Source organism: Manis pentadactyla, chromosome 1, assembly GCF_030020395.1.
Source record: "Manis pentadactyla isolate mManPen7 chromosome 1, mManPen7.hap1, whole genome shotgun sequence".
Taxonomy (NCBI): domain Eukaryota; kingdom Metazoa; phylum Chordata; class Mammalia; order Pholidota; family Manidae; genus Manis; species Manis pentadactyla.
Window position 1 is genome coordinate 44,197,318 of NC_080019.1, and position 21,703 is coordinate 44,219,020.

The 21,703-nt window shown below is 36.9% G+C and overlaps 1 protein-coding gene across 4 annotated transcripts in view; it reads left to right on the plus strand.

The window, feature by feature from the left end:
• Window positions 1-21,703, plus strand: part of ANO10 (anoctamin 10) — a 272,762-nt gene that overhangs the window by 45,925 nt on the left and 205,134 nt on the right. For all 4 annotated transcript variants that reach the window (XM_057497322.1, XM_036897218.2, XM_057497324.1 and 1 more), the window contains exons 10-11: window positions 3,291-3,482; window positions 14,250-14,378. In XM_057497322.1, coding sequence (XP_057353305.1) covers window positions 3,291-3,482; window positions 14,250-14,378 — 321 coding nt within the window. The remainder of the gene's footprint in view (window positions 1-3,290; window positions 3,483-14,249; window positions 14,379-21,703) is intronic.

Below are 21,703 nucleotides of genomic sequence, written 5' to 3' on the forward strand. Positions count from 1 at the left end.
GTTCTTTTTCAGGATTGTTTTGGCTGTTCTGGGTCTCCTATGATTCCACAGGAATTTTAAGATTAGCTTGTCCACTTTAAAAAATGCAATTGGACTTTTGATTGGGAATGCTTTGAATCTGTCCATCAGTTTGGGGAGTATTGCCATCTTCACAATATTAAGTCTTCTAATCCATTGACATGGAATGTCTTTTCATTTATTTAGGTCTTCTTTAATTTCTTTCAACAATGATTTATAGTTTTCAGTGTATAAGTTTTACACTCTCTTAAATTTTTCCTAAGTATTCTTTTTTTTTTTTTTTTTTTTTTTTTATAATAATTATTTTTTATTGAAGGGTAGTTGACACACAGTATTACATTACATGAGTTTCAACTGTACATCACAGTGGTAGAACATTTATATACATAATTCTAGGTTCCAGCTATCACCCTACCAGGCTGTTACAATATCTTGACTATATTCCTTATGCTATACATTACATCCCGGTTACTAATTTATTTTACCATTGGAAGTCTGTCCTTTTTTTTTTTTTTGTGAGGGCATCTCTCATATTTATTGATCAAATGGTTGTTAACGACAATAAAATTCTGTATAGGGGAATCAATGCTCAATGCACAATCATTATTCCACCCCAAGCCTAATTTTTGTCAGTCTCCAATCTTCTGAGGCATAACAAACAAGTTTTTACATGTAGAACAAATTCTTACATAATGAATAAGTTACATAGTGAACAGTACAAGGGCAGTCATCACAGAAACTTTCGGTTTTGCTCATGCATTATAAGTATTCTTTTTGATGTTGTAAATGAAGTTGTTTTCTTAATTTCATCTTCGGGTTGTTCATTGCTGGTTTATAGAAATACCATTGATTTTTGTATATTGGTATTGTATATTCCAACCTTACTGAGGTCATTTATTACTTCTAATAATAATATTTTTTAGGTTCTTTAGGTTTTTTTTTGTTTATAAGATCATGTCTTCTGCAAATAGAAATTGTTTTACTTCTTTTTTCTTTATTTCTTTATCTGCAGAATTGTACTGGTTAGAACCTTAAGAAGAATGTCGATTTAAAAGAGTTAAGAGTAGGCATCCCTGTCTTGTTCCTGATCTTATGGGGGAAGCTTTCAGTTTTTTATCATTAAGTATGATGTTAGCTGTGGCATTCCACAGATGCTGTTTATAAGGTTAAGGAAATTCCCTTGGATTATATTGAGTGTTTTATCATGAAAGGGTGTTGGATTTTTTTTCTGTGTGAATCGAAATGATTATGGATTCTATAGTTTATTTACTTTATTCTGTTAATGTGGTGTGTTACATTGATATTCATATGTTGAACAAACCTTAGAATCCCAGGATAAATCCCATGTGGTCACTGTGTATAATCCTTTTAATATGCTGTTGAATCCTACTTGCTAGTATTTTGTTGGGTATTTTTGCATCTCTATTCAGGGGTGTTGGTCTATAGCTTTCTTTTCTTGTGATGTCTTTGTCTGGTTTTAGTATTAGGTCTGTACTGACCTCATAGAAATGAGTTTGGAAGTGTTTCCTCCTCTTCTTTTTGAAAGATTTTGTGAAGAATGTTATTAATTCTTCTGTAAGTATTTGATAGAATTCACCAGTGAAGCATTTGGTCCTGGGTTTTTCTTTGTGGGAAGTTTTTGATTGCTAACTCAATCTCTTCACATGTTATAGATCTGCTCAGATGTTCTATTCCTTCTTGAGTCACTTTTGATAGTTTGTGTCATTCTAAGAATTTACCCATCATATCTATGTGACTTAATGTTATTTTTGGCATACAGTCGTTTGTATTCGTTCCTTATAATTCTTCTTTCTCCTTTGTAAGGTCAGTAGTAATGTCCCTTTTTCATTCCTGATTTTGGTAATTTCAGGCTTATCCCTTTTTTCTTGCACAGTCTAGGTAAGTATCTAATTTCAGAAAACCAACTTTTGGTTTCATTGATCTTCTCTGTTTTCTTCTGTTCTCTGTTTTATTTATTCTACTTATTTATTTCCTTCTGCTTGCTTTAGGTTTAGTTTATTCTTCTTTTTCTAGCTTCTTAAGCTGAAGGTTTCAGTTGTTTTGAGATCTTTTGTCTTTTTTTGCAGCCATAAATTTCTCCTTGAGCACTGCTTTCACAACATCCCATAAGTTCTGGTATGTTTTGTTTTCATTTTCATCCATATCAAAGAGTCTTCTAATTTTTCTTGTGATTTCCTCTTTGACTCATTGTTTAAAAAACCAGTGTTGCTCAATTGATTCCACATAATATGAGACTATCCCTAATTTCGTTCTGTTATTGGTTTCCCCTTTGGGAAATGATTTTAGTCTTCTAGAGTACCAGGAAACTGTTGGTGCTTTTCAAACCCCATATAGAGATCTTATTCCTCAGCTTGTGCTTTTGAGCTCTTGGCTAGTCCATTGTTTGTCCCAGCTGCTATTCATTGCCTCATAAAACATTCAGCTGACATTTCTTGGGGAGAAGCCTTTAGCACTGGGAAAGCCTTACTGAGGTTGAGTAAAGACAAGCCTGGGAATGGAGTCTTCTAGGGCACCACTAGCTATGTCATATAATGACTTTTCTTTGGGAATGAGGCTTTCAAATGTCTCCAGTCCTACTCTGCTCCCTCTGGTACTGGGAATGCATGCTGTAATTTTTAGGGCTGCTGTGGAGCTGGGGAGCAGGATATGAGACTAGATAGAGTAAGTTAAAATGACATAAGATTGAGTCAAGAACAATCTTGAATAAATGCTGCCAGAATTTCTGCAAGCCTTTGGTCAATTTCCAGATAACTTAAAAAGTTGATTCTGATCAATATTGCCATTTTTTCCATTGCTTTTAAGGAGGGCAAACTTTTAGAGGTTCTTACTCTGCCATTTTCACTGCCATCAGTTTTTAATGGATTGTCAGGGACTGAGGTTCTGGGTGCCCTTGATGTGAGGTAGTAGTCACCTAACATTTCTAACAGTGATGCAGAACCACTTTTTTACCTGTCAAGAGCAAACATCTCTAGCTTTGCTATTGCTTACCTTAGAAAAAAATATGATAGTTCAATGATTTGACACACTGAGATGAGCAACTAAGTCATTTTTTCACTTTTTATTTCAGGTACTTAAATATAAAGTTGCTTTAGAATTTAAGTAAGTTCTATTCTTGGGAAGAAGGCATTAGGAGAAGCTCTTGGAGAGTGTTTTGGTGAGAGGCCAGTGCCTTGGATAGTGTTGCAAAATGTTATTTCCTATTATATGATACTAAAAAAATGACTGTTTCTTCTTCTGGTTTACATTTTCAGGGCACCTTTGATGACTACTTGGAGTTATTCCTGCAGTTTGGTTATGTGAGCCTTTTCTCCTGTGTTTACCCATTAGCAGCTGCCTTTGCTGTGTTAAATAATTTCACTGAAGTTAATTCAGATGCCTTAAAAATGTGCAGAGTCTTCAAACGTCCATTCTCAGAACCTTCAGCCAATATTGGTGTTTGGCAGGTAATTATTTGAGAAAAACTATTCCTTTAAAAAAAATCAGAAAATGGGGCACTGTGATTTAAAAAAAAGGCCTAAGAGATTTGGAAAAACTGAATTTTATCCTTTCTGCCTCAGACTAATTGTGGCTAGTTCCAGACAGTCATTAACTTTCTCTAGGCCTTGCTTTTTTTGTTTTTAAAATTGGGAGTGGGATGGAGAAAGGAAAGTATAATTTCTATGACCCCTTGCAGATGTAGAATCCTGACAATTTTCAAGCAAAGTGGCCAGCTAGAGCTTTACCCAGTAGATGATAATGAGACCATTCCCATCGCAGTGTCAGTGGAGATCACATGGGAAGCCTGGACTTTATGCCTGCCTGGCAGAAAATGAGGCTTCCTTTCCAGACTCTGATGTGGGGTGGGGGTCTCAGTAAGTCTAGTAGAGAGTCAGGACTTTTATCATCACCCAGTGCAGCAGAGGCCACATGGGAGCACAAACCTCTCCTAGCAAAGGAGTCATCAGTGGAGGTCTAGTGGGAAGCCAGAACTCTGACTCCTGTCCAGCAATAATATGGACCCCATCCCTGACCTTGGGTGTCAGTGATGTCCAGTTGGGAACCTAGACTTCTGCTTCCACCTGATAATAAGAACATATTGTTCCTTCTTGTCCTGCTGGTGTGGTATCAATGAAACCTATTAAAACAAAAGGTTTAAATAAAATCTATAATCTCATAACACTCTAAATGTCCATGTTTCTATACAAAATTCACTCAGGATGATACTAAACTGAAGGAAAAAAGGCAGCTAGTAGCTGCCACAACCAAAATGACAGATGTTAGAAATATTAGAAAAAGATTTCGAAGCAGCCATTTTAAAAATGTGTCAGCAAACAATTTGGAATACACCTAGAACAGATGGAAAAAAGTAGAATTAGAATGCCTCAGCAAAGAAATAGAAGACACAAAAGGAAAGTCAAATGGACATTTTAGAGGCAGAAAATATAGTAACTGAAATAAAAAGCTCAGTGGATGGGTGCAGTAGCAGAATGGAAGAGATAGAGGAAAGACTCAGGAACTGGAAAATAGAATTGAAATTACTCAATACAGAGATAAAATAGACTGAAAAGTAAATATAGCCTCAGAGACCTGTGTGACTATAACCAAAGAGCTAACATTTTCCTGTCATCAGAGTCCCAGAAGGGAAGGAGACAGGAGGGGCTAAAGAATATTTGAAATAATAATAACTAAAACTTTTCAAGTATTGCAAGAGATCTTAAACTATAGATTCAAGAAACCAAGTGAATCCTAAACTCTATAACTCCAAGGAAGTCCATGCCAAATACATTGTAATTAAACATCTGAAAAGCAAGACAAAGGAAAAAATCTTGAAAGCACTAATTGAGAAATGGTTACCTATAGAGGAAAAAGAAATTAGAATGGCAGCAAATATCTTAACAGAAACCATGGAGGCTAGAAAAAAGTGGCACAGTATTTTTCAAGTGCTTGTAAGTATTGTCAATACAGAATCCTATATTCATTCCCTTTGGGAATGAAGGGGAAATCAAGACACTCTCAGATGAAAGAAAACTAAGTGAATTTGTTCTCAGCAGACCTATCCTGAAAGAATGTCTAAAAGAAGTTTTCTGAACTGAAGGAATTAATGTTCCTAGAATCCTCTTAGAAGGACTCTAGGAACATTAGGAAGAAAAAACATGGTAAGCAAAAATATGAGTAAATACAGTAGATTCCTTCTTCTCTTGAGTCTTTAAAGTTATATTTGACAGTTGAAACAAAAAATACAGCATTGTCTAATGATTCTAAATATATTAGAGAAAAAAAGATAATCAGGTTATAAATAGGACAATAAAAGGAGGTATAGTTTCTGTATTTAGCTCAAACTATAAATGATGCAAGTAGACTGAATGTATATATACAGATGTCCCTGGACTTAGGTTGGTTTGACTTAAGATTTTTCAACTTTATAATGGTATGAAAGTGATATGCATATAATAGTAACCATACTTGGAATTTTGAATTTTGGCCTTTCCTTGGGCCAGCCATATGTTGCAGTATGACACTTTCTTGTGATGCTGGGCAGTGGCGGTGAGGTGCACCTCCCAGTCAGCCATGCACCATTCTGTTTGTTACTTTCCATACGCTATTCAATAAAGTACTTGAGATACTTCATTATAAAATAGGATTTGTGTTAGATGATTTTGCCCAACTATAGGCTTACGCAAGTGTTCTGAGCACATTTAAGGTAGGCTAGGCTAAGCTATATATTCATTGGATTAGGTGTACTAGGTGCTTTTTCAGCTTATGGCATTTTCAACTTAACAATGGGTCTGTCACGACTTAACTACATCAAAAGTTGAGGAGAATCTGTGTGCGTGTCTGTGTGTGTATGTGGATTTTATATATATATACTGTATATGTGTGTGTATATATATATATAACAATATATAGTATATATATAACATATAACACAAACTTTATATATGTTATATATATATAATATCAAGAGCAACCACTAACAAGCTATATAAAACACTCAAAACCATAGATAAGTCAAAGTGGAGTTCTAAAAATATTCAAGTAGCCCACAGTAAGGCAGGGAGAAAAAAAAAGAAATTAAAAAAACACAGGGAGTAATAAAAAAACTACCTAAGAACAAAACGCCTGAACCAGATGGTTTCACTGCTGAATTTTATCAAACATTTAGTGAAGACCTAATACCAGTCCTCCTTAAAGTTTTCCAAGAAGAGGACAGAATACTCCCAAACTCATTCTACGAGGCCAACATCACTCTAATACCAAAACCAGGCAAAGACACCAGAAAAAAAGAAAATTACAGACCAATATCCCTGATGAACATACATGCAAAGATACTCAACAAAATATTAGCCAACCAAATTAAAAAATACATCAAAAATATCATCCATCATGATCAAGTGGGAAACATCCCAGGAATGCAAGGATGGTACAACATTCGAAAATCCATCAACATCATCCACTACATCAACAAAAAGGACAAAAACCACATGATCATCTGCATAGAATCTGAAAAAGCATTCGACAAAATTCAACATCCATTCATGACAAAAACTCTCAACAAAATGAGTACAGAGGGCAAGTACCTCAATGTAATAGAGGCCATACATGAGAAACCCACAGCCAACATACTTAAAAGAGAGAAGCTGAAAGCTTTTCCTCTAAGATCGGGAACAAGACAAGGATGCCCAATCTCCCCACTTTTATTCAACATAGTACTGGAGGTCCTAGCCACAGCAATCAGACAACACAAAGAAATAAAAGGCATCCAGATTGGCAAGGAAGAAGTTAAACTGTCCCTGTTTGCAGATGACATGATATTGTACATAAAAAACCCTAAAGAATCCACTCCAAAACTGCTAGATTTAATATCTGAATTCAGCAAAGTTGTGGGATACAAAATTAATACAGAGAAATCTGTTGCATTCATATACACTGATGTGAACTAGCAGAAAGAGAAATCAGGAAAACAATTCCATCCACAATTGCATCAAAAAGAATAAAATACCTAGGGATAAACCTAACCAAGGAAGTGAAAGACCTATACCCTGAAAACTACAAGACACTCTTAAGAGAAATTAAAGGGGATACTAATAAATGGAAATTCATCCCACGCTCTTGCCTAGGAAGAATTAATATTGTCAAAATGGCCATCCTGCCTAAAGCAATCTACAGATTCAATGCAATCCTATCAAAATACCAACAGCATTCTTCAATGAACTAGAGTAAAGAGCTCTACAATTCATATGGAACCACAAAAGATCCCAAATAGCTATCCTGAGAGGGAAGAATAAAGCAGAGGGAATTATGCTCCCTGACTTCAAGCTCTACTACAAAGCCACAGTAATCAAGACAATTTGGCCCTGGCACAAGACCAGACCTGTAGACTAGTGGAACAGACTAGAGACCCCAGATATAAACCCAAGTATATATGGTCAATTAATATACGATAAAGGAGCCATGGATATACATTGGGGAAATGACAGTCTGTTCAACAGCTAGTGTTGGCAGAACTGGACAGCTAAATGTAAGAGAGAGAAACTGGACTACTGTCTAACCCCATACATGAAAGTAAACTCAGAATGGGTCAAAGACCTGAATGTAAGTCATGAAACCATGAAACTCTTAGGAAAAAACAGAGGCAAAAATCTCCTGAGTGTAAACTGACCAACTTCTTCATGAACATATCTCCCTGTGCAAGGGAAACAAAAGCAAAAATGAACAAGTGGGACTATATCAAACTAAAAAGCTTCTGTACAGCAAAGGACACCATCAGTAGAACAAAAAGACATCTTACAGATGGGAGAATATATTCATAAATGACATATCTGATAAGGGGTTAACATTCAGATTATATAAAGAGCTCATGCATCTCAACAAACAAAATCAAATAAGTCAATTAAAAAATGGGCAGAGGAGCTGAACAGACACTTCTCCAAAGAAGAAATTCAGATGGCCAACAGGCACATGAAAAGATGCTCCACATCTCTAATCATCAGAGAAATGCAAATTAAAACCACAGTGAGATATCACCTCACACCTGTTAGGATGGCCAACATCCAAAAGACAAACAACAACAAATGTTGGTGAGGTTGTGGAGAAAGGGGAACCCTCCTACACTGCTGGTGGGAATGTAAACTAGTTCAATCATTGTTGAAAGCAGTATGGAGGTTCTTCAAAATCTAAAAATAGAAATGTCATTTGATCCAGGAATTTCTCTCCTAGGAATTTACCCTAAGAATGCAGGAGCCCAGTTTGAAAAATGCATATGCAACCCTATGCTTATCGCAGCACTATTTACTATAGCCAAGAAATGAAAACAACCTAAGTGTCCATCAGTAGATGAATGGATAAAGAAGATGTGGTACATGTACACAGTGGAATATTATTCAGCCATAAGAAGAAAACAAATCCTACCACTTGCAACAACATGGATGGAGCTAGAGGGTATTATGCTCAGTGAAATAAGCCAGGAGGAGAAAGACAAGTATCAAATGATTTCACTCACCTGTGGAGTAAAAGAATAAAGAAAAAACCGAAGGAACAAAATAGCAGCAGACTCACAGAACCCAAGAATGGACTAACAGTTACCAAAAGGAAAGGGATTGGGGAGGATGCGTGGGAAGGGGAGTATAAGGGGGGAAAAGGGGCATCACGCTTAGCACATATAATGTAGGCAGGGGGAACATGGGGAAGGCAGTATAACACAGAGAAGACAAGTAGTGATTCTGTAGCATCTTGGACAGTGACTATAATGGGGTATGTGGTGGGGACTTGACAATAGGGGAAGTCTAGTAACCATTATGTTGTTCATTTAATTGTACATTAATGATAGCAAAATAAAAAAATTAAGAAAAAACAGAGGGAACAAACAGAAAATAAAGATTGCATACTTTAGGAGTTACCTACCAAAGTTACATTAATATAAAGGGACTAAAGTTACCAGTTAAAGAAAGAGATTGGCAAAGTGGACTGAAACACATAATTGAACTATATGCTGTCTGCAGGAAACTCAGTTCAAACATAATGTTATAAGCAGGTTGAAAGTAAAAGGATAGAAAAAGATACATATAGAAGTATTAATCAAAAGAAAGCAAGAATGGCCATATTAATATCAGATAAAGTAGACTAGATAAATTACCAGAGACGAACATAATAAAAGGGTCAAATCACCAACTGGATGTATCAATTTTAGTGTGTATGCATCAGACAATAAAGTTTTAAAATATGTGAACTGGAAACTTACAAAACTGAAAGGGTAAATAGATAAATCCACAATTACATTTGGAGGCTTCAACATCCTTTTCTCACCAATTGATAGAACACTAGATAGAAAATCAGCAAGAATGTAGAACTCAGAAACACCAAGAAGTAACAATCTAATCAATGTTACAGAACACTCTACTCAACAACAATAAAATACACATTCTTCTCAGTTGCTTACAGAACATTCAACAAGATGGACCATCTCCTAGGACATAAAACAAATTGAAAAGTTGAAATCATACATAATATGTTCTCTGATCAAAGTGGAATCAAATGAGAAATCAGTAACAGAAAGATAAAGGAAAATCTCCAAACACTTGAAAGCTAAATGACACATTTCTTTAATAATCATGTCCAAAGATACACTGGGTCATGTGAACTCAAAAGATACATTGAACTGTATGAAAGTAAAAATATAGCATATCAAAATTCGTGGGATACAGCTAAAACAATGCTGACAGGGAGATTTGTAGCAGTAAATGCATACGCTGGAAAAAAGGAAAAAGTCTCAGTAGTGTAGCCTTCTACTTAAACTAGAAATGAATAAATAAACCTGAAAAAAAGCAGAAAGAAGGAAATAATGAAGATAAGAGTACAAATCAATGAAACTGAAAACAAAAATAATAGAATATTTATCAGTGGGTCTGTGAATTAAACAAAAAGCTGGATATTTGAAAAGATCAATAGAATTGGCAAACCTGTAGCACAACTAAAAGAGAAGACAAATAACCAATATAAAAATACAGCGGCAGATATTACTACTGACCTTGCAGACTTCAAAAATATAAAAAGAGAATATTGCAAACAATTCTACCCATGTAAATTTGACAACTTGGATGAAATTGACCAATTCCTCCAAAAACACAAACTACCATAACTCATCCAATATAAAATAGATAATTTGAGTAGCCCCATAACTATTAGGAAATTGAATTTGTAGTTTCAAATTCCTTAAAAAGAAACATCCTGGCCCAAGTGGTTTCACCAGCAAATTCTACCATTTTAAAGAATTTACACTAGTTTTATACAATTTTCAAGAAAATAACTGGAAGACGAGGAGGGAATATTTCCCAATTCCTTTTATGAAACCAGTATCCATGTGATAGAAAACCAGACAGAGAGTACAAAAAAAGAAAACAACAAACCACCATCCCTTGTGAAAAAACACACCTTATCAGAGTATTAGCAAATAGAATTCAACAGTCTGTAAAAAAGAAGTATATGTGGTGACTATGAGATGAAATCTAAGGATGCCAGCCTTATTCAATATTAGAAAAATTAATCAGTGTAATCCATCATATTAATAGTGTAAAAAAGATAAGTCACATGATTATATCAATATAGATAAAGTATTTGACAAAATCTAACAATCATTTTTAAAACTCAAACATAGGAATTGGGTGTATTAGTCAGCTTGATAAGGAACATCTATAAAAATATCTAAAGCTAACGTATTTATTGGTGAAAGATTAAATGCTTTCCTTCTAAGATAGGAACAATGCAAGGATGTGCACTCTCACACCTCTTACTGAATATAGTACTGGAAGTTCTAACAAGCACAATAAGGCCAGTGATGTCACTAGTTTACTCACTAGCTGGCCACAGCTATGTAACTAAGCCCAGTCAGGGTTAGCTGAGACCAAACTTGCCTGGATGAGCACAGCCCAAATTGTCCACCTGCAGAATCATGAACTAAATAAATGGTGGGGGTTTTAAGCCACGAAGTTTAGAGTGGTTGGTTATGTAACAGTATCTAACTGATACAGGAAGACTCAATTCTCTATATATGTCAGTTCTCCTGTATTTTCAAATTTACATATTAATTCACTACAAATTAATTTACAAATATAGCACTGTCCCAACCGAAGTTTTTTTTCTAACTAGGTAAACTTATTTTCAAGTTGACAAGGAAAAGTAAATGAGGTAGAACAGGAGAGCCTAAAGAAGAAAAGTAGGGACACTCCTTGTGACTTATTAAAACTTGTTACATAACTCCAGCTGTTACAGCAGTGTGGTACTGGTGCATTAGTACACAGTCAGACAAATGGAAAAAAAGGGAGTCCAGCTGTTTGGTGTATGATACAGGTGAAATCTCAGTTCAGTGGGGGAGATAATTGTCCACTAACTAGGCCTCTAGGTGGGAGGATAACTAGGTCTCTAGATAAGAGGAAGGAAGTTTGCTTTTCAAAAATTAAGAGAACAAAAGGCAAGACACAGAACTGGAGAAAATACTCACAATATGTACATCTGCCAGAGGACTTGGATTCAGATTATATAAAGAACTGCAACTCCTAATAAGACAATTAAGCCAATAAAAACACAGACAAAAGATAAGAAGGAAATGCTTCACCAAAGAACATAAGCGAATGGCCAATGACCTCAAGAAAAGGTTTATAATTAGTTTCCAGGAAATGCAAATGATAACCATAAGGTAGCACCAAACACCTGTATTAAAATTAAGTAGACTGACAGTACCAAATGTCAGTAATGATGTATGACAGCCAGAACGCTCATACGTTGCTAATGAGGATGTATAATGGTACAGCCACTTGGGAAAGCTAGATGGCAGTTTGTTAAAAAGTTATGCGTTCACCTGCCATACTCCTAGCACTTCTCTCCTAGGTGTCCAGGAGAAAAGGAAGAATAAGTCCATAGAAAGACTGCACATATGTGTCCATAGTAACTTTATGACACAAAAAGAGTACATACTGTGTATTTCAAATTATATAACATCCTGGAAAATTCAAACTAGTTGGTAATGACAAAAAAGCAGATGAGTGTTTTCTTAGGGCCCGGTGTAGAGAGGGGTGGATTGCAAGGGGTCCTGAGGAATTTTGGGGGGAAATGCAAATATTCTGTGTCTTGTTTGTAATGGTGTTTTCACAGGTCACATCAAGACTTACTGAAGTATATACCTTAAATGAATGTGATTTATTATACATTAATTGTAACTCAATATAGTGATACTTGAAAATCCAAGTTTATATACAAATGTATTAAAGTGCAGGCAGGCAGACAGTTTCATATGCTGCTGATAGGAAGGTGAACTGGTCAACCTCATGTAGTGCTGCTTAGGTATTCTCCATCAAAGTTACAGATGCAAGGCACCTTTGACTCAGTTTCACTTTCAGGAATTTATCATAATTCCACACTTACTAAATGATGTATTTACCAGGTTACTAGTTGTAACATTGTTTGTAATAGCAACTAATGCCTACCAATAAGGAAATGGTTAAATTGATCTGGTACAGTTGTGCAATAAAATACCTAAGCAGTTGGGACAAACAATGAGGAAGTTCTTTGAGTACTGCCACAGAATATCTCCCAAGACACTTAAAGTGACAAAAACATGGGTCTCACAGTGTATATTATGCTAAAAATAGAGTAAGAAAGGGTGTATATATGTGTATATATTTGAGTTTGCTTGTATTTACTTACCAAGTGTCTGGAAAGGTACATAAGAAATTAATACTAGTGATCATATTACAGGGAGAATAGGAGCTGGCAAGGCAGGGAAAAGGATATAAGGGACAAGGAGACTGTTTGCTATATACTCATGATGTTTGAATTTTGAACTGTAAATATAACTATAAAAAAGAATAAATAGAAATTCTAAGTTATTTAAAGAGAAGGTAAACAAAATCCTGAGGAGATTTGTTGGAAAGAAAACTATGGACAAATAATCAGATTATACAAAAATATAAGATAGCAGAAACTCCATGGGACAAAATATTTATTAAGTTTGGAGCCAATCATATTTTCTTTTAAAATTTATATTTCTAATAGTAATTGGATTTCTTAAAATTGGTGGTTTATTAAATAATGATCACCAACTATTATACATTTAAAAAAAGGAAAAAAAAGTGCATTGGTTACAGAAATTCCATAGTCCATACTCAGTATGGACTCTGTCTCTTTCTTGGGATCCTGGGTCAGAGTCTAGTTAGTTGGTCTCAAGAGGACCTGGCATCTGTGTTTTTCTGGGGCTCTCCAGATGACTGGTAAATGCTGCTAGAAAGGGACCACTGCAACTGTGCTTCAGCTGATAGCTGTGCCAGGTGTGGTGTGTCATCTGTCACAGTAGGACAGTTTCACAAGATAAATTCTATTTGAAATTGAAATAGAACTGTAATACATTTGTATTTAAACTTGAATTTTCAAATATCACTATATTGAGTTATAATTAATATATAATAAGCTGCATTCATTCAAAGTATGTATACTTCATTATGAAGTCTTGATGTATTCACCTGTGAAAACACCATTACACAAGACACAGAACCCTTTTTTAAAAACATATAGTTGATATACAGTATTACATTGGTTTCAGGTGTACAGCATAGTGAGTGATTCAACAATTACATATAATATGAAATGCTCACCAAAATAGGTACTGTCACCATGCAAAGTTATTTCAATATTATTGACTATATTCCCAATGCTTTACTTTTCATCTGTGTGACTTATTTTATAGTGAGAAGTTTGTACCTCTTAATCCCCTTCATCTATTTCATGTATCACTCCACCTGCTTCCCCTGTGGTAACTACCAGTTTGTTCTCTGTATTTATGTCTGTTTCTGTTTTTTTTGTTCATTCTTGTGTTTGAATGTGAAACATTTTCTCTGGTGGCCCTATTTTAGATTCCCTTTAGACACCAGTAGAATAACCTTAGTGTATTCTTCTAAGATCTATTCCAAATTCTCAGGTTGTAGAATTTGTCCACCTCCAACTGGGAAGGTAGATAGAACATATTGCTTTGGGATACTCAAGTCAAAAGTATCTAAAACATGTAACAGTATGGCTCTTCTAAGCTAAAGAAAATCCTCTCATTATAGGGAATAAGTTTAAAATGTTCTGGAATGTTTTGAACTAGCGAAAGGCTTTTTCCTTGTTTTTAAATAATACTGGAAAGGGTGAGGAAATATAGAACTGGTCATTGCAGTTTTTAATTTCACATTCTTTTTTTCTCTTAGTTGGCTTTTGAAACAATGAGTGTTATATCTGTGGTCACTAACTGTGCTCTGATTGGAATGTCACCACAAGTGAATGCACTCTTTCCAGAGTCAAAATTGGACCTCGTTTTGATTGTAGTAGCAGTGGAGGTAAGTGAAAATTTAAACCTGTTGTAAATAGTTTCCACATCAGATGCCTCTGTTATTTTAAATCAGTGATGCCCCGGCTGTCAGTGACTGGCAGTTTAGCAACATGCATTTACTGGTAAGAAAGCAAAGCAGTTCAGGAAAAGGGAAGACATGATGATTGAAGCTGTGCATTCCTGGTCATTGCCCAGCTGTGAAAAATAGCACATGCTGCAAATGGTAGAGTAGCTTCTCCAGCCATGTTCCTGACCTGTCTGGGGCTGGGTAGATAAATCCTACCTGAAATAGAATTCTGTGGATTTGATGTGTTTTTTTAGTCTGTGTTGGGATCTATCACTTACACTTTCTTAAGCATAAATCCTGAGAAATACTTTTTGCTAATGATTTGTTTGAGCCTTATTTGCAACAGGTGTTGGAATTCATTGTGAAACTCTTAAGACTCCAAAATGTAATGTGTAGGAAGACTCAGTTTCATGTACAAATACAACTTGGCTGTCTGGGCACTTTTTAGTTTTTCATTTTGTTTATCATGTTTCTGAATATGGATTACTATAACATCTTGAAAATTAAGCACTAACCAATTGCAAATGGAACTTGCAGGAATTGTTTTTTTTGTTGCTATTGATTATAGTTAGGAATATTGTGACCTTTCATTTTTGGATATTTAGAAAATGGAGCAGTTGTGGAAATTTATTAAAGCAGAGTTTAGCAGGATCGTAGAGTGCGGATTCATATACCTAAAGCCTCAGGACTTAGAGCTGAACAGAAGAAACGAAATTGTGAACTTGTACATTTCCAGTAGTGACTAAAGAAATACATCCTGCCTTGCCTTATTTACTCTTTTAGTGTATTTAGTAGGAATCTGTGTTCATGATGGACAGTTTATATAGAATAAGTGTTTTGGAGAATGATTTTAGACAGCAGTGAGGAGGAAGGGAAAGAGAAGGGCTCTGGTCAATACAAGTAGGTCCGTTTTGAATTTTGTGAGTTGAATAGGATTTTGGAGAGCTATTTGCAAGGCTGATTTGTTACCTGTGGAAGTGAGAGAACAAAGTAGGTATCTTAGAGGATGGCCAACTGACTTTGATTAAGGATATGGCCCTTAACTTTGCAGATGTAGGAAATTGCCTTTGCCAGTACATCCAGAGTTAATTAGACTTTGGGACCAACTTACACTTAAAACTAGACTCACAAAGGACTGACCAGAATGCCAGGTAGTTAATTTACTATAAGGAGATATTTTCCCAAAGACTGTAACAGTAGGTGTTAAAGTGAAAGTGGAATTGGTTATTAGAAGATTCTTGGTAAATATAGAACCACAGCAAGAGGAGTGGGATAGTCTTCAGAGACACTGAAAACCTGAAAACCACCCCTGCCTGCAAACTGAGCAGAGCTCTGTCATGAGCCAGATCTGGGAATCCATCTCCAGCTTCTAAACAATGCTTGATATATTGAATACTGGCCACTTCTTGATTTTGCCTTCACTTTCTCTAGATTTCTGGCTGGCCTAGTGTTAAGTATATGCCCTGTCTTGCCAATGGGTTTCAGCCCCGGGCAAGTTCACTGTGGATTCAGTGTTCACTATGGAAAAATGACAGTGGAACATTCTTGGGGTAAAAGGGTTTATACCCAACTTTATTCCCACGGTGGCAGGTCAATCACTAGAATCCCGTCCACTCAGAGAGAGTCTGCATGCAGCAAGCTGGTCTCTGTCTCTGGGCCTCTCTGCGCCTGTAGCGGTCTCAGTCTCTGCTCTCCTGCAGCCTTGCAGCCGTGCCACTGTATCACCTAGGGCGCTGGGCGGAGCTCTTTATATAGAGTCAATAACAACGTATTGCCCACACGTGTGTAGTGAGCTAGCCCACTAGGGCCAAGTAAGAATCCTGGCCACAGGAACCTTCACTTTATCCACATGCCCATTGATTAGGCTACTGCTTTCTTTTGTATTTGGTGATACTAGAATCAGATATCCAGGGCGTGGTTCTTCTCACTTAATTTGGGAGATTCCTGGCCTGCAGGACTGGTCTGCAGGTGTTGCAGGCTAATTTTGCTAGTCCAATCCTCATGGATTCACTTAATCTGCAAGTTTTGTTGGTCCCCCTAAATTCTAACTATTATGCCTCCTTCTAAGTGTTTTGTCTTTTCATACAGTATTTAAACAACTGTTTTACTGTCATTATCTAAACTGGTTCTTTAGAGTGCAATGGAAGTAAGTCTTTATCATCTACAGAAAATTTCAATTGTTAGCCTATAATTGTGACTAATTTTCACTTTTTTACTTTTGTAAGCTTTTTATTTTGAAATAATTATAATTCAAAGGAATCTGGAAAGATAGTCCAGGGGTCCCATGCACCTTTCTGCCAATTTGTCCTGATGATTTCAATTTTATGTAACTATAGTATGATGACAAAACCAAGAAGTTGACATTGATACAATGTGTGTATAGTTGTCATTTTATCACATGTAGAGATTCATTTAACCACCACTACAGTCAAAGTACATCTCCGTCTCTGCAAAGGTCTCCTTCCTGCTTCCTCTTTATGGTCACAGCTGTTCCCTCCTGCACCATCCGTAACCAGGGGCAACTACAAATCTGCCCTCCGTGCTATAATTTTGTCATTTTGAGAATGTTACTTAAATAGAATCACTCAGTATGAAACTTTTCCTTTATAATTTCTATTGTGGATTGTGCCCCCTGAAATGTTACGTTGAAGTCTCAACCTCCTGGGCTTTAGAATGTGACCTTATTTGGAAATGGAGTTGCTGCAGATGTAGTTACAATGAAGGTATACTGGAGTAGAGGAGACTCTTAGTCCGGTATAACTGGCGTCCTTAGAAGAAGAAGGGAAAAACGTCCTATGATGAGGGAGGCAGAAACTGAAACACTAGCTGCAAGCCTGGGAATACCAAGGATTGCCGTCAGCCATCAAACCTTTGGAAGCAAGCACCAGGGAAGTGTTCTCTTTTACAGGATTCAGAGGGAGCATGTCCCTGTCTCCACTTAATTTCAGAGTTCTAATCTCCAGAGTGTGAGACAATAAGCCTTCCAGTTCATACTATGATATGGCAGCCCTACGAAAGTAATGCAGTTTCCTTTCTGTCTGAAGAACTTCTTTAGCCAGTGTTTTAAGGGCAGGTCTGCTAGTGTCAATCTCGTAGCTTTTCCTTATCTGAGAATGTTTTTTCTCTCTCTCATTCTTAAAGGATAGTTCTGCTGGATATAGGATTCACAGATAACAGTTCTTTTCTTTCAGCTTGTGAAAATATTTTGGCACTTCCGTCTGGTCTCTGTGGTTTTAAGATGAGAAACTTGCTCTCGTTCAAACTGGTGTTCTCCATAGGTAATATGTCCTTTTTATCTGGCTGCTTTCCATCTTTAGTTTTCAAAAATTTAATTATGATTGATCTTGGAGTGGATTTTTGGGGTTTATTCTGTTTGGAGTTTGCTCAACTTGTTAGATCTGTAGATTTGTTCTTTCAACAAATTTGGGAAAATTTCAGCTATTTCCTTAAATACTCTTTTTCATCTTTCTTCCTTTTTCTTCTCTCCATTTGGGATTCTGATCATATGAATGTTGAGTCTTTTGTATTTTACCACAATTTCCAAAGGCTCTGTTCAGTTTTTTTTCTGTCTTTTCTCTCTCTGGTTCAGATAAGGTGAATTCTATTGATATATCGTCAAGTTCACTGATTCTGTCTTCTGTCTTTTTCTCTAATACTGAGCCCATCAACTGAATTAAAAATTTTTCTATTAATGCATTTTTTCAGTTCTATTATTTCCATTTCATTCTTTTTTATAACTTCTACTTCTTTGCTGAAATTTTGTTTTCCTATTTGTTTTAAGGGGATTTAATAATTGATTATTGGAGCATTTTTGCAATGTCTCAGCTCAGGTTGCTATAACAAAATTCTACAGACCAGGTGGCCTAAATAACAGACATTTATTTCTCATAGTTCTGAAGTCTGGGAAGTCTAAGATTAAGGTGCTGGCAGATTCAATTCTTAGTAAGAGCCCTTTCCTGGCTTGAAGATGGCTGCCTTCCTACTATGCTTAATGGCAAAGAGAAGAAGCTCTGATGTTTTTATAAGGTCACTAATCCTGTCATGGTTCTGATCTAATCTAATGATTTCATCTAATTCTAAGGTCACTAATCTACTCTCATGTCTTTATCTAAACCTAGTTACTCCCCAAAGTTCCTGCCTCCCAATACATCACATTAGGAGCTACGGCTTCAACATAAGAATTTCAGAGAGACATAACATTTGGTCCTTAATATAACTGCTATAAAATCCTTCTCAAATAATTCCAACATCTGGCTTATCTGAGTGTTGGTGTCTATTGATTGTATCTTCTTAGTGAAGTTGAAATTTTTCTGGTTCTTGTTATCATGAGTGATTTTTGATCGACAGTTGGACATGTTGGGCATTATGTTATGAGATTCTGGATCTTATGTAAATCTTATGTTTTAGCAGGCCGCCTCTAACACTTCAGTGTGAGGGTGAGGTGTGGGGTGTGTCATCTCACTACTGCCGGTTGGTGGTCGAAGTCCAGATTCCCCACTGGGATCCCATTGTCACTTGTGGAGGGTTCTAGTTACTGCTGGACAGGGATCAGTTCTGGCCCCCACTAGGCCTCTAATGACATCTCCTTTGCTAGGAGGAGTGCACACAGCTCATTATTGCTTCCTGCATGGCTTCCTTACTGCTGACTCTCCCTAGGCTTCCTGTGTCACCGCCCAAGGCTTCCTGTGTCACCGCCCAGTGGGGCATGGGAGGGAATCTTGTAGGTCAGGCTCTGCACGTCTCACTGACAAAGTGGGGGAGGGTGCTTCTTACCATTCAGCAGGAATGGAAGGCTAGGTTTCCTCTTGGCCTCCTCTGGTGGAGACAGGCCCCTGTTACAGGATGCTAAGGGCATGAGCCTAGGTGCTTCTCCAGGAATTAGCTGGCCTAGGTGGGGGTGGGCCACAGTATTTCCATGGTCTTTGGCTGGAGTAGAGTGGTTATTGTCTAAAAGATTTCTGTCTTCCTAGGTTGCCCCTTTCCTGATTCTTTGGCTAGAGCGAGCAGGCCATTCTTGGGGCTTGTTTTCCGCCTGTGCCCATTGGCACGTCTGGGTCACTGCTTCCTCAGCATGTAGTTTGGGGTATGTTAGGTAAAGAGAAGCCCCAGGGAACTCACTGCCATGTTCTTCCCTAGGGTCCCTAGTCAGTCGCCTTCTTTCTGCCTTTTGGAGTCTTATGTTTATTGTATATATAATGTCCATGGTTCTCATTTGTACTTAGCAGGATTATTGAAAGGTGCTTTTACTCCATCTTCCTGGAAGCAGAAGTCCACACTGTCCTGTTTATTAACCATTCTTTTTCTCTTTTGCTTAGGACTTTTGCACATGTGAAATCCTTTCTTTGGGCCTGGCTAACACACTTTTATTCCTTGGGTCTCCACTCAGGTACCAGTGGGCTCCCAGGCCTCTCCGATCCCTCCATCTCAGCTAGATCTCTTCTCTTAGCCTCTCATGAAGCCTTGTATTCTTCCCCTTCATGGCATTTATCCTATTGTAAGCCTTGCACTTACTAGTCCACTTACTCATTTCATGTCCATCTCTCCTGGGCACTGTCAGCTTCATGGGAGCAGGACAATGTCTACTTGTCTGTCTCAGTAATAAGATTACTCCCTAGAATAGTGACTAAAACATGGCAGTACACAGTTCAGTGTTTAGATGAATGTTAAATTAATAAACTAAGCTGTTAAAAAAGAAAATAAGCATTTCATTTTTCTCATTTAAAAAGGAAAATGGGTATTATTCTTTTTCATAAATTCAAATTCAGTATTGTAGGACTATTATTTGTTAGTATATATATAATGTTTTCTGAGTTCTACTGACAGAATACAAAATGGCAAGTGCTCATACATTTCATTCCTTAATTAAGTTATATTCAATCAAGATCAAGAGCTGCTAAGTATGTGACCCTGAATTTGGTGCTAAGAAAAGACAAAGCCATCTTTTTATTTTTGTTTTCAAGAACTCTGCTTCTTAGCATAGCTGAGAAGATGTGCACATTTTACACATACACACAAACATACACATGCACATATCCACATATATATATATGGATAAATACACCTACTAGAGATGCAACTGGGCACTGTGAGCAATATGCCAAGTGGCTGGTCTGTGGTAACATGGAAGAAGAGATACCCACAAATTTCATTCAAAGACAGCAGACCCTTTGCTGTCTTTATCTTCTTCCTTTGGTGTCTATCTTCTTCCTTTGGTGAGGTCTGGGGCCTCTAGTGTATTTGGTAGGGCCTGGATGTGACCTAATCCTGATTTCCTGAAGCAATTTAAAAGGCAGTTTCTGCTGTGCTGGTGAAGACTCCTCGTGAATCCCGACCTCACTGTAATCTGCTCCTAGGATGTACGTCGGGAGCACCTAGCAGCCTGGAGGGTGGGAGGCAAGAGGGCACCCTGGGTGGAGTTAGAGGAGCCACGGCCTAGAAGAAAGGTATTTTTCAGCTTGAAATTAATCCACATAGATCAAAACGCTAGCATTGTTTTAGGCTATTTCATTACCTCCTTGACTTATACATCTAAACAGGAAGTACTTCCTTTGGTCACCAAGGCTAAATCCTTATAAAAATGCTTATTTTGATATGTACTTTTTTTATGAGGTGGTGACTCATAAAAATGTCATCAGTATTTATTAATACGGAGATCATTCCTAATATGGAGACCACCCAGAATTAGAGGGTGAGGGTATGTTGAGGAGGTTAAATGTGTTCTGCTCTTTCAGTTTCTTGCTTTTTTAATTGTGGTAAAATATATACATAACATAAATTTACCATTTTAACCTGTTTTTTAATGTTTAGTTGTAGTAAAAATCACACATGAAATTTACCCTCTTAACCATTTTTAAGTGTACAGTCCAGTGGCATTAAGTACAAGCTTATTGTACAGGCATCACAACCATCCATCTCCACGACTTTTTCATCTTCCCCAACTGAAACTCCATGTACATTAAACACTGACTTCCTGCTCCCTGCTTCTGCAGCCCCTGGTAGCCACCTTTCTTTCTGTCTCTCAGGAATTTGATTAGGAACCTCAATAATGGAACCTACAGTATTTGTCCCTTTGGATCTACCTTATTTCACTTAGTGTAGGTTCTTCAAGTTCATTCATCTTGTAGCGTGTCAAAATTTCCCTCCTTTCTAAGATGGAAGGATATTCCATTGTAGATGTGTGCCACATTTTATCTATCCTTTCATTTGTCGATGGACACATGGGCTGCTCCTCCCTTTTGGCTGTTGTAAATAATGCTGCTATGAAC